At 46.2% G+C, this 13,733-nt stretch overlaps 1 protein-coding gene and 1 pseudogene across 1 annotated transcript; both read right to left on the reverse strand.

Annotated features, from left to right (window-relative positions):
* Positions 1 to 527: 527 nt before the first annotated feature.
* Positions 528 to 2,633, reverse strand: LOC110310994 (A-kinase anchor protein 8 pseudogene; annotated as a pseudogene).
* A 7,305-nt stretch (positions 2,634 to 9,938) lies between these two features.
* Positions 9,939 to 12,301, reverse strand: CUNH8orf33 (chromosome unknown C8orf33 homolog). Its single transcript, XM_021183772.2, has 5 exons — positions 12,228 to 12,301; positions 11,853 to 12,143; positions 11,632 to 11,716; positions 10,981 to 11,127; positions 9,939 to 10,421 (listed from the first exon to the last, which is right to left on the reverse strand). The coding sequence occupies exons 1-5, from the start codon at positions 12,231 to 12,233 to the stop codon at positions 10,282 to 10,284; spliced, it is 669 nt and encodes a 222-aa protein (XP_021039431.1). The 5' UTR covers positions 12,234 to 12,301; the 3' UTR covers positions 9,939 to 10,281.
* Positions 12,302 to 13,733: the final 1,432 nt, after the last annotated feature.

Here is a 13,733-nt window from a genome sequence, read left to right on the forward strand (position 1 = left end):
GGATATTTATCATGTTCCTTGAACAACGCTCTCCTAATGCTGCAAGCCTTCAATTCCTCTTAAGGGCTCTGAAAAGTTCCTTAGGGCTGGTTTTTGTTTGCTTGTTTGTTTGTTTGGTTGGTTGGTTGTTTTGTTTTTGTTTTCAGTAGCTGCATTGTTTCACAAAGGAAACATTTCCAGCATCCGGCTCTGCTGCTCCGCTGCTTTCATTCATCCCTGCTTGCCTTTATAGCAAGCATTTTAACAGCATCCTTTACTATACTGAAATGACACTGATTGTTACTATGACCTGCCCAAACACACATTTTCTTTCTTTTTTTTTTTAATCAGGAAGAACTACTTTTATTATTCTAAATGCAGTGCACAGATAGCCACCAAAGGTCACTTGGGAAAATGGTTTACCTCTTTTTGTATTCTAACAGAGGTAGGAAGTCATCTACTGTATAGCATCAATCCTTGAGGTACATTGGGAAGGAAATGGCCCAATCTTTCCACCAAATAATACACACCTTAGTACGTCTTATAAAACAAAAAGAACACATGATATAACATATCCCTTGAAACAGGGAAGAAAAGATCATTCGGTGGGAATATCTTTGGCCTCTGCACCAGTTTGTTCCAGCTCATCTTCCATGATTCCCAGGATAGCTATAACAGGTAACGTGCTTCCTGCATCTGCTGTTGGCATAGCTGCTTCATTTCTGGCCTCAGCAGCCTCACCTCTGGTCTTGTCTTCGACGTTCCTGGTTTCAGATGCTGTTTCACAGGTCTGCTCTTCTAATAGCTTTTCAGTGTGGGGGGTCACTGCTGGACTCTGCTGTGTCCACAGGCCCTTCTGCTTCAGCTAGGACTTCACTATGCTCTGCAGCAGGTTCTCCTTCCCCCTCTACAGCCCTCACTGCTGCTGTGATCACCTCTGCTAAGACTTCTGCAGCTACCTCCTCTGGTGTCTCCTCCTTCTCCTCATTTTCATCTCCTTCTGTCTCAAGATCAGCAGCTGACAAAAGGATCCTCACCCTTGAGGTATTTTTTTCCAGCATCTTCACTATATGTTTGTTGTTCAAAACACTCTTAGCCACATGGAGACTTGTTTTCTTGAACTGCTCAGCAGCCAACCTTCGATTATGGTTTTGGTCCACGGAATACAGATGCCACTGGAGGAGCTGATGCTGTGCAGGAATCAGCATGTCACAGACCAGGCAATGTGCGGCTTCAATCTTTTTGAAGAAATGCTTCTGGCCAATGCCTTTGAATGGATCTGGTTTGGGTTTAGGACTCTCCTTCTCCAACAACTCCTGACGCCGTTTCTCAATTTTCTTATTCCTGTTTATGATGTACTCCTGGAGGAATTCTACTGTCTTGTCGGGCAGTTTTGGTACTTGTAAATCGCAAAGTCTCTTTGTGAAATTTACTTTGCAGATGCTTTTGAATTTCTTCATCTTCAAAGCTACGAAACTTGCATACAGAACAGGCAAACAATCCTGTCAGCTGCTCCGTCCCTCATCCTGTCTCTCCTCCTTTGTTTCTCCCGTCTTCTTCACATCCTCATCCTCGTCCTCCTTTTCTCCTCTCTGCTTCCTGGAGTCACACAAGTCATCCTCCCCCCCTGAATTCTTTATCTCCTGACCATAAGTCACCAGCTCCATCATCGTTTTCAGATAGATCTCCGTCACTGTCAGCATGGGCCAGTTTGGCATCAGGTTCTTCATACAATGGAAACTGCTTCTGCTTCCTGCCCATGTTGTCTGGTCCAAAGTGTTCAAAACCCCTCCTTCTAGGCCAATCCCGTATCCACGTCTGGGACCGGCCACATCCGTAAGGCATGGTACCACCAAAACCGCCCACCCCTTGCATGCCCATCATGCTGTAGTCAGGGGCCATGGACTGGGAGAAGAGGGAAGAAGGTGGCCTGCTGGTGGAGGGTCCACCGAGACCATGGCCACCCATGTAGTTTTCAGCTCATTCCACGTAGTGGATAAGGGCTCCGAGGCTGAGGGTGGCATGAAAGGGTCACTACGCATGAAGGTGCTGGAGTTGCTCCGGTCTTGGAAGCGGCCCTGGCCCCAGCCCCTCAAGAAACCATCAAGGGAGCCCCGCTCTGGGGCTGGGTCCCGACAGTCGTTGAATGTCCCACCAAAGCTACCATTGAGAAAAGTTCCCAAGTCAAAGTCATAATCATAACTGTAGCCGGGGTGGTAGGGATTATGCTCAGGTATACAGGGACTGGTGTTGTAGGACTCGTATGGCTGGAAGCAGAAGGAGCTGTCTCGGTCCTGCACGCCCTCCCCACCGCTGCTGATCCCACCCCTGCCTCCTTCCTTAGACAACATGTCCAAACCTTGATTGATCTTGGCAATGAGCGAGTCTGAGTTGTCCGTACATGGTTCTGGGGCAAAAGAGGCCACATGCATGGCAGGGCTCCCAGCTGCCAGGCCACCATCATTGGTCTTGGTGGCCTCCCACGAGGCTGGGCCGTAACTATAGGTTGTTCCTGCAGGGACACTGGTGTTCTGGGCGTTGTAGTACTTGTAGTTTTCATAACCTTGCCAGCTGGTCATACCACTTCCATATGTACCCTAGGTGTTGGCAGGTCCAGCACTCCATGCCCCGTAGCCTCCATAGCCTTGCTCCATGCCAGCAGATCCTTGTCTTAAATTCGCTCACCCAAACGCACATTTTCAAAATGATCAATGTAATGATCTGATTCCAGAGGAAAGTTGTTGAGATCTTAATCCCACAACCCACCTCCCACCCTCAAACATAGCTGTAGCCATTTTGTTCCATGCCCACCAGTTATTTCATGCTGTTGCTGTAATATGCCTGCCAGTCATTGACGCAGAAAGAAAACTTGACTCAGAGAAGGGTCATGCTGATCACATACCCTGTCATGTTCTTAGGCGTGTTAAACTTAAGAAATTCAACAACTGTAAGCTCCACTTAGGACCAGGTCAGTTAGAACTGTTCTGGCTAGCTAGCCAAAGTAGCTTGACTCAGAGCTGACCATCCGGCAACATTTCCTGTACCTGCACATGAGATCATTATAGTTTTTGCAGTTTTAGCCTTCATAAGCTGGTAGAAGATGATATTGGGGGGGGAGGGGGCTGGAGAGATGGCCTCCGAAGTTAAGAGCACTGGCTGCTTTTCCAGAGGTCCTGAGTTCAATTCCCAGCAACCACGTGGTGCCTCACAACCATCTGTAATGAGATCTGGTGCCCCTCTTCTGGCATGCAAGCAAAACACTGTATACATAATAAATAAATCTAAAAAAAAAGATGTTCAGGGCTATAGCCTCAGCCCAAGAATTCTGAGCTATGGCCCTGATTGATCAGTCTTAGGGTGTGCTGAAGTGGAAATTTCTGGTTTCTTTGGAGACCCAGTTGTGTCATGTGATGTCTCTCTGGGAACTGTCATATGAGAGGATGCTTTGTTGAGGGAGACACATGGGGAGATGTTTTATTGAGAATAGATACGTGGTGTTTTTCTGGAAGCAGCCTGGGAAGGGGGCATGTGATATTTTGCTAGACCAGACACTTGCGAGAACAAGTGATGTTTGGAAAGAGTGTAACTATAACCAAGAGTGCACAACACTGGATGCCTTGTCATTCTTTACTGATCACCATTTGTAGTGACTTCATAGAGAGAAACGCCACCAAAGAACTTCTGGTGGTATTGGTGTTCCTGCAGCTTCTTGCCACTTCTGCGGACTCGGGTCGATTGGTAGAGCCTTGAAGTTTCTTCTGGACTGACTCGGGTCTATTGGTAGAGCCTTGAAGTTTCTTCTGGACTGACTTGGGTCGATTGGTAGAGCCTTGAAGTTTCTTCTGGACTGAACTGCCACTGCTGATTTGCGAATGGTGATTGTGAGTGGGTTAAGCTGCTGTTATTGATTCAAGTAAACTGAACTGCTAATATCCTGACCATCTAGATTGGATTCGCTCCAAAAAACTCTTTCTAAACAGGTCCACATTCTCCTTTGCCCTATTAACCTTTCCTTTCCACTCTCTCTGGTGGGCGGTGGGCTAGAAGGGAGTCATTTAAGGACCTTTATTAAAAGTAGGTTTTGGCCGGGCGTGGTGGCGCACGCCTTTAATCCCAGCACTTGGGAGGCTTCTGTTTTGTCTTAAAGTAAAACTGAATTTAGCCCTAGCAACAGGCAGAGTTTTCGTTTGTGTGAATGGCTGGTGGAGCATTCAAAACCAGCATGCTGTGGAACTGTCCTTCACATCATTATCCCCTGAATATTAGCCTGCACTCCACAGTCACTCAGACACCTGAGACAAGCTCCACACACCTGGCCCATTCAGACACCTGAGACAAGCTCCACACACCTGGACCTTGGAAACCTTTAGAACACACCCTGGGGACCAGGACTGCTCCTTTGAGATCAGGGCTTTAAGGAGAATGTTCATTGTTTTATTGCTGATATTGTTTATTTGTGGATTTTATTGGTTTTTTTGTTTGTTTGCTTTATTTGGTTTTAGTTTTTTTGGTTTGGGGGTTTTGTTTTTGTTTGTTCCTTTGTTGTATCTGGTTTTGTTGTGTTTTTGGTTTTGTTTTGAGTCAGGGTTTCTCTGTGTAACAGCCCTGCAACTCTGTAGACTAGACTAGTCTGGAACTCACAGATGTCCTCATGCCTCTGCCTCCCAAGTGCTGGGATAAAAGGCATGCACCACCCTTGCCCAACTGTTGTTTTGCCTTTCAATTTGAGGTTCACCAAATTCAAAGATGGGTCTCCAACCAGTAAAGCAAACCGCTGACCACATGTCGATATGCAACTATGCTACAGTCACAGCTTGTAGGAAATTTAAAAACAATCACTAAATAATTTGAGGATGTGTTGGCAGATGTTTAAATGCTTATTTATTTCCTTTTTAATTGTTTAATGGATTTTATTTAGCGCATTCAGATGAACCAATACGGAAACTGATCTACTCAGAAAAACATCATTTCAGACTTGAGAGATGACTCAGAGGTTAAGAGTACTAGGAGTTCTTCCAGAGGGACTGAGTTCAATTCCCTGAAACATCATGGTGGCTCACAACCACCTATGATGAAATCTGGTGCCCTCTTCTGGCCACCAGAATGGCCACATGCAGGGAGAACACTGTATACACAATCAATCAATCAATCAATCAATCAATAAACAAATCTTTGAGAGAAAGAAAGAGAGAGAGGGAGAAGGATAGGGAGAGAGAGAACACTTCCCTCTTCTTAAGACCCTGGTGCTAAACGCAATGCTGACATCTTTCTGAGTTTGGCTGGCCCAATATTCTGCTTTCTTAGCAAGATCCTTTTGGTGTTTGGGTCAGATTGCCTCAAAAAGCCCTCCCATTGTCCCCACATGAAGATAACAGTGCTGTACAAAGAAATGCCGGCATCATGACCTGGTATAAGAAGCCAGTCCTGAGAGCCATTTTGACAGACGAGTCATGATTTTATGGTCTCTAAAGGTCCTAGCAAATGGATCTCTACTTAGTGACCACCACCAGCTTCTGCAAGCTGTGTCTTGTAACCACCATCACCTTTACCTGACCTCTTAGATATATGTGACCGAGTTAGTCAGCATTGCACGGCAATGCAGGCGCTAGGCTCCTGCACTCATTCTAATGTCTCTCAAACCACGGTCCTTTACACACCTGCCCTTTGTCTGCAGCACCCACTTGCTATAAGTATATCTTGCTGACACGCAGATATTCTGAGGCATGTATTTCTTAGAGTCCCCCCAACAGCAAGAACAACCTGCCTGGGAATTATATCATTTATATTAGATTTATATAATCTATATCATTTATATCAAAGTTGATCCTTTCCTATATCAATCACAATCATGTGGTCTTTCTACATAAGATGAACGGAAGGGAAAGAAAGGAAATTTTTTTCTTCCACCAGGGGGCACCATGACAATTTTCATTTTCAAAAGAAACTATATGGGCCAGCTTAAAAAAAAATTTCCAAATTGGAATATTGAAATAAATGGACAAAATTGAAGCAGGATTATCTTAACCAAGACATTGATTCAGTTGTGACTTTAAAATTCCTATAAAATGAGCCGGGCATGGTGGCGCACGCCTTTAATCCCAGCACTCGGGAGGCAGAGGCAGGTGGATTTCTGAGTTCGAGGCCAGCCCGGTCTACAAAGTGAGTTCCAGGACAGCCAGGGCTATCAGAGAAACCCTGTCTCGAAAAAAAAACCAAAAAAAAAAAAAAATTCCTATAAAATGATTCATTTTGCTAAGAATATGTTCATCTCTCTCAGAGACACAATGTTGGGACATTAAAAATTATAACTTAATGACCAATGTGTGATAACCATACATTGTTATCATCCCTCAAGTCTCAATCTAAACAGGATTTTCCCTCCTTTTTCAGATATCATGTCAGGAATTCTACAATACCTCCTAAAGGACAACAGATTATTAGAGATCACAACTTCCAAAAGAATGATATGCTAACAGAGGCCCCATGGGAGCCCTGTCCATAGGCACTGTGGCAGAGTTGACATGGCACACAGGGACTGCTAGAGCTCTGGCATTCATTCATTCATTCACTCACTCATTCATTCATTCATTACCACTACTAAGGACCAATTACAAACTAGATTCCCAGGATCTAGGGTTATAATGGTATAAGAAATATTGGGATTTGCCTTAATGGAACTTGATACGTAAAAGAAGACCCTAGCAGGCAAATAAAACCAGATACATTTTCCCGTGGAGAAATCAGCAGAAAGCCCCAGCCACACCCTACCCAGTTGGTGAGGGACTGGGGGCAGAAGTTGTTGAAAGAAAGAATGCTTGAATGCTTTTATCAACCCTGCCAGGGTTGACATCCGTAGTGTACCCACTTACAAAGCACACCATTGCGTTGATGCCAAGTGGCTCACACTGTCCTTGCCAGGCTGCGTTTAACAGGCTGCTTGCACCAAGTTGGAGAGATGGCTTCTGCTGAACTTTCCCACAGTCCATGGCCATGCTTCTTTCACACTGTAGCTTTGGTACAGTGTGAACCAAATTTCATACATTTCACCAGCAGGATATTCAGTGAGGCTGTTTTTGTAGCCGGGCAGTGGTGGCGCACGCCTTTAATCCCAGCACTTGGGAGGAAGAGGCAGGCGGATTTCTGAGTTCAAGACCGGCCTGCTCTACAGAGTGAGTTCCAGGACAGCCAGGACTACACAGAGAAACCCTGTCTCGAAAAACAAAACAAGACTGTTTTTATGGTTGGTTTGTTTGGCTGCTCTGTGTGTGTTGTTGTTGTTTTGTTTGTTTTTTGTTTTGTTTTTTAAAGACAGGGTTTCTCTGTGTAGCCCTGGTTGTCCTGGAAGTCTGCCTGGCTCTGCCTTCCGAGTGCTGGGATTAAAGGTGTGTGCCACCACTGCCCAGCGAAGCCGTAAGATGTTATCATCTGTCATTAATTAAAACAGAAAGAGCTGTTCTAACATACTTAGAATTCATTGTGTTAGCCCAATGAGTTTCAAGCAATGGGATGTTTCACTGCCAAATTTAATGCCAGTTTATGTTCTACTCATCTGAATTAAAGTCAATCTGCACCAAAATAAGAAAATACAAAAACCCCTTAAGCACAACTAAATTCTGTTTTATGGAGCTAAGAGATATTAAGCTGCTGAAACAGATGTTTTTAAAATTGACTATGGAATAGCTGTCCTCTGTTTCTCAAGAATAAATGCACTCTTAGACCTTGGTTATTCATAGTAACCCAGGCTTCCCAAAGGCTTAAATAGTTTGGAATTGCTCCAAACCCAAAAAGGGGTATGAGAAAAAGGAAAGGGTAAGGAGCTAGGGAGAGTGGGAGAGGTTGGACCAACAGAGAGCCAGCCAGCTTTTAGAAGTAGATCAGGAGCCCTAGCAACAATGAAAGGATGCTTGGAGATTACATCTGATTGGCTTACCAGCCAGAAATGGTTGGTTCTGATTGGCTGGTGATGATGCTTCCAACTAGTCAGCCTTCTGCAGGGAAGTAAATTTATCTGGCAGAAAGGACAGGCGGTAAAAGCCAGCAAGAAGAAAAAGAAAGAGATCTGGACAAAAGAACAGCAGATTATTTGTAACATGGTGGCAGCTGAGACAAATGAAATCAGACACCTATTTATGTAATAGCTTACAGTTTGCAAAATGGGTTACCATTATCTTCACATGCTATTATCTTGACAGGGAGATTTCCCCCTAACCCTTAGCTAACTTTAGTACCCTAACCCATATAGAGCTACAGCCAGAACCCAAACTCTAGACCCCAACCCTCACCTAACCCTCGACTTACCCTAACACTAAGTATTGAATAGTGTTGAAAAAAACAGAGCAGGGCTGGAGAGATGGCTCAGCGGTTAAGGGCACTGACCGCTCTGCCGAAGGTCCTGAGTTCAAATCCCAGCAACTACATGGTGGCTCACAACCATCTGTAATGAGTTCTGATGCCCTCTTCTGGTGTGTCTGAAGACAGCTACAGTGTACTTATATATAATAAATAAATAGATCTTTTAAAAAAAGAAAAAGAAAGAAAGAAAAAAGAAAAAAGAAAAAAACAGAGCAAGCAATAAACAATGACATGTTTCTGGCCTAAGCAACTAGACAAGATAGTAAATATCACTGACTAAAAAGCACACGGAGATTAGGTATTTCTGTAACAATGCTGAGTTTGAACTGCCCACAAAATACTCACCCAGAAAGGGCAAACGCAGCTGGACTCCAGGTTGTACTTAGTCTAGTTTGGGCAACGCCAGCAGACCACACTGTTGTAATACTCACCCAGAAAGGGCAAACGCAGCTGGACTCCAGGTTGTACTTAGTCTAGTTTGGGCAACGCCAGCAGACCACACTGTTGTGAACACTGCTGGTTTACCTGAAGATCTGAACTCAGTGGAGCAGTGGGTACAGTACAGATGTCAACCCTGGCAGGGCTGGCCAAATGGCTGAGTAAAGGCAACTGCCACCAAATCTAAAGACTGCGCTTCCACACAGGTGCAGGCCATTTGATCACACTGTGAGCCCCGAGACTGTGTTGCTTACTGCAGAAACCTGTCTTTAGTTGTGGTGTGGCTCGGCTGTAGCTCATGCCTTTAATCCCAAATCATGAAGGTGGTTTGTAGAAGGAAGCACAAGATTGGAAAGTGACTTCTGAGTGGCAAAGTGACAAATCAGAAAGATTTGACACAATAGGATATGCCCCACCTCACTGGAAGTGAGAGGAAAGTTACTTAAGCGGAAGGGGCAGGAGCAGGGGCAGGGGAGAGAGGGCATGGGGAGGCAGTTTTACCAGGTTGCAGGAAGAGAACAAGCTAGACACAGGTGAAGACAGAGTGAGCTAGAGAATGAGAAGGAGCCAGAGGATTAGAACGGATTGCCAGAGTTAGTCTGAGGCCAAGCAGAGTTAAAAATAAGAGGCTGAGAGAGAGAAGCCAGATTGAGTCAGCAGCTAGGAGAGGCGTTTGAGTCAGAACAGCTGAGTTGACAGAGTTCAGAAAGTGCTAAAAAGGGTGAGCTTATTCAGCAGTAGGTCTCAGACACTGAAAACATTCTAGGCCTAGATAAGACCCAGGCGAGAAGCTTCCAGGACCAGGGCTAGGTTAGCAGACGAAGGCAGTGAGCCTCTGGAGACAGTTACACCAGGCAAATAAAAGATACTTCCATACACACAGCATGCTCATACCCACACACGTAAATACCACGCACACACATAAAGGTTGTGTTGTGTTTGTTTTGATGCAGTCGGCTAAGACTCAGCTCAGGCTAAGACAGTGAGTAGCTTCTTGGCTCCTAAAAACAAAATGTGGCTTGATGGAGAGCACACTGGCTCCAGAAGACGACAACCTGCTGAGGGAAACAGCAACAACAGCAGCAAAGGATTAAGCCCTGGATCAGAGCTGGACCAAGCAGTCTTGCCTCCTCTAACATATTCAGAACTCTCTCTCTCACACCATCCTATTTCCTTAGGAAAGATTTATTAAGGCGATATAACAATATACAAAGCACTAGAAAATGTCTGGAGCATCCTTTCAAAAGTGAGCCCACTGTGTTCACAACTTCCCCACAGTTCCTTATCACCAGCAGCTACTCCACACCTCTCTTCTGACAGGAAGAACATTTCCTTCAAAGGTTTCCACATCCACATAGCAGCCTCACATAGGGCAGCTGCTTCAGGTCCATACTGCAGTGAAGGACAAACCAACCCCACTTCTGCTGAGAGAATTCCTGGGAAGGCCCTGCAATCAGGACACATCCCCACCCCACCTTGGAGGGGGATGAGCGGTCCAGCATGTAGGAGACTCTAAAAGAAATTGAACCGAAACTCTTCGCTGGTCAAGTCTGGAGTGGTTTTGGCTCTTTCTGCAGGACGAGGCCTGCAGACCCTTCCACTCTTCTTTCTGGTGGCCTCACCGACGAGCTGTACCTGGGCCGAATGGGTGGCTGTAGGAAGGGGGAGCAGAGAGTCAGAACTGAATAACAGCTAACTTTGATCCATGCAGTTACAATTACTCACACAACTTTCCTAACTAAAAAAAACTGAAAAATTATCTTAAAGTAAATAATGTCATTCCTGTATGAGACTCAAGAGATGTAGTAACTTACCAAAAATGTTATATGATCTAAGTAACAAAATTTAGATTATTTTCACAAGTTATTTCCAAGTTATTTATTATTTAGTCCCAGGAACTAAAGTCCAACTGGTACCTGGCTTTATGGCCAGTGAAGTGAGCCCAGGCTAAGACAGATGAGCTGTTTTTCTCATCCCCAAAACAGAACGAGGTGAGGACCTCGGCCCTCCTCCCCCCAGGACCTCTGTCCCCTAAGAGAGAATACTTTCTCCCCGCTTAGATTCCCCGCTCCACCCCCCCCCAGCACATCTCTTCCCACACCAACCCTGCTGAGCTGAGCCTCTCCCTACCCCCTTGACATTAATGTACTGAACCAATTGCTTTCTAGTTCCTCACCAACCTTTAGAACCAATTGCTTTCTAGTTCCTCACCAGCCTTTAGAGCCCGTAGGGCCTCCCTCCACTCTGCATCCATCTGAGCCCTGTAGTCCCCAAACAAGGAGCGCATCAGCTGTCTCTTCCGGGGCAAGGGGGTCTTTTCACTGCGCAGCGTTCGGATTGCCCCAACAGCCTGCTCTTCTGCAGATGAAAGAAAGAAAGAAAGAAAGAAAGAAAGAAAGAAAGAAAGAAAGAAAGAAAGAAAGAAAGAAAGAAAGAAAGAAAGGAAGGAAGGAAGGAAGGAAGGAAGGAAGGAAGGAAGGAAGGAAGGAAGGAAGAAAGAAAGAAAGAAAGAAAGAAAGAAAGAAAGAAAGAAAGAAAGAAAGAAAGAAAGAAAGAAAGAAAGAAAGAAAGAAAGAAAGAAAGAAAGAAGAGCGAGCTAGTGACTTCAAACACACTCCATATCATCCAACTACAAAGAATTCCCATCTGGCTGGGGTGGCGCACGCCTTTAATCCCAGCACTCGGGAGGCAGAGGCAGGCGGATCTCTGAATTCCAGGCCAGCCTGGTCTACAGAACTAAGTTTCAGTACACCTAAACAAAGCAAACCAACCAAAAGCAACAACCCCACCCGTTGGCAACACCATCAGACCACAAAACTGTCACCGTTTACATTTCCCTAACTGTAGAGAAGGGTCCCTCACTCTGCTTCGGGGTAGGTCTCTGCGTCTTGAGACCCAGCTCCAGCTGTTCCACACACCAGGCCAGCTCCCGCGCCAGCTGCTCCGCCTGGGACAGAAAGGAGGACATGGTTGTGATGGGTAACAGGGTCCCGCAGACCCCACTCCCATACCTTCGGCGCCTTAATTCCGCACAGCTCGCCCACAGAGGCAGGCAGAAAGCTCGCAGGGAGTACCATCCTTGCCTGGGCCTCAGCGCTAGGAGGAGCTTCGTCCGGGGCAGGTTTCTCCGAGGGCTTTTCGCTTCCATTTGTCCCAGAGACCCTGTTGGGGGTTTTCTTCTTCTTTTGCTTCATCGCCACTGTGTTGCCTACGGGATGGGTTCCGGCGGCGGAGTCGCATGCAGGTTGCACTGAACTGCGGAGAGGAGGTTCCGAGGCACCGGAAGCTGGGCGAGAGGGCCGGGATCTGCGCGGAGCGCGATGAGTTTTCCGACTTGGGGCTGCTGGTGCCTCCCGAGCAGGACGCCCTGGCTCCTGAAAAAACGTGGGACAGGACGAAATTCACAGGGTTTCCCCACTTAGGGCCTCGCCACAAACACGCCTTCTCCCACAGCTCACCGCCATTAGTCGGGGCAGGCGCCGGAAGCTGATAAATCCTAACTACCACAGCGAACTCACTCCTCTGGAAACACGTCTACGACACAAGGTTCCGCAGAAAGCGCAGCGGAGCCAGAGCAAGCGCTCAGCGCGGGACAGAAAGTACTCGGGTGGACGGAGCGCTTCAGGCTGTGCTTGTAATTTTAGGAGACAGAGTGCACGGGGATGAACTTAAAGGCCTCGGAGAACCCAGCAGAGTGTGCCGCCAAGAAACAAGACAATTGATTCCTGGAGAGAATGGAACCGGTGGGGTCAGGGGAACGCCTAGAGATAGGGCAAGGTGAATTATGCAGGACGAAGCGGGGCGGGGCGGGGCGGGGCGCCGGCGTTGACAGATGGCTCAGCTGGTCTCCTGTATGCTTCTGAATCCTGAAGAACTAGGCTCTAATGGCAATGAAGGAGTGAACTTTCCAACGAGAGTCGGGGCAAGCATGCAAAAAGCAAGAACTTCCTTCTTCCATGACCATTAGGCTGCCACCCGAAGACGTGGCCCAGATTTAAGCTGCTTCTTCCCACCTCAAACGAAAAATCAAGAAAAATTCCTTACAGGAATTCCTTACCCCTTGAGGTTTAGGATAATTACAGGTGTAGGTTGTCAAAATGACAAGAATAGCAATAGCTGTCATAGCGGTCTAGCCCTGGGACTACAGATACCAGATATGGAGCTACAGGATTTGGTATTTTTCCTACAGGCTTCTAATCCTGCTTTGTTTCAGTATTTCTTCGCTATGCCTCTATTCCACACTTTTGGAATGGCGACATATATACTGTGTCTTGTTTCATCACAGCAACAGAAAAGTTACTAACACAGGGACACTTTCACAAGAGTAAGTCTATGACAAAATATGCAAAATCACACACCTGAAATACCTATAACAAGCTGTATGCCAGTTAGACCCCTGTTGTATTATGGGGTGTCTCTGTATTTCCAGTTATTAACTCTGTACTGGCAGAAAGCTAAGTGCTGACAGGATTTTGGAATTGTCATTTCTATGGCCCATCCCCAGGTTTCCAATTTTGTAAATGTCTTCCAAACCTTCCCAAAAGATGAAGGTCAAGGTTCTAGTAATGTCTTAGGCGACCTAAGAGCCAGTCTAGCATGATCTTACTGCTGATTGGTTATAATAAAGATCTGACAGCCAATAGCTGGGGCAGGAAGTATGGGGGCGGAACGGAGGCAAGAGTATCTAAGCAGACACAGAAGGAGCAGGGAATGAAAGGGCTATCTAGGTGGCAGGGCCAGGCTGGAAGTCAGGTTAAGTTAGAAGCTAGCAGAGTCTGCCCTAGATAAAGGCCAAAAGCTTAAAACTGTATAGAAGTCTCGTGTCTGGTGTAAACCATAAGCAGGTCCTTGAGAGCTCCACAATAGACCCCAATAAAGCCGTTTTTCTGACACAAGGTGTAACTATCACTCAAGCTGGCCTCAAACTTGCCACCCTGCCTCGGCCTCTCTTTGCTTGGATTACA

Source organism: Mus caroli, unplaced genomic scaffold, assembly GCF_978045245.1.
Source record: "Mus caroli unplaced genomic scaffold, Mus_caroli_1 scaffold_16, whole genome shotgun sequence".
Lineage (NCBI taxonomy): Eukaryota > Metazoa > Chordata > Mammalia > Rodentia > Muridae > Mus > Mus caroli.

Coding starts and splice junctions, on each gene's coding strand:
- CUNH8orf33 (XM_021183772.2), bottom strand. Junction 11,128..11,631: donor GAGACCTACCCCGAAGCAGA/GTGAGGGACCCT, acceptor TTTCATCTGCAG/AAGAGCAGGCTGTTGGGGCA. Junction 10,422..10,980: donor CCTACGGGCTCTAAAGGCTG/GTGAGGAACTAG, acceptor CCCTTCCTACAG/CCACCCATTCGGCCCAGGTA.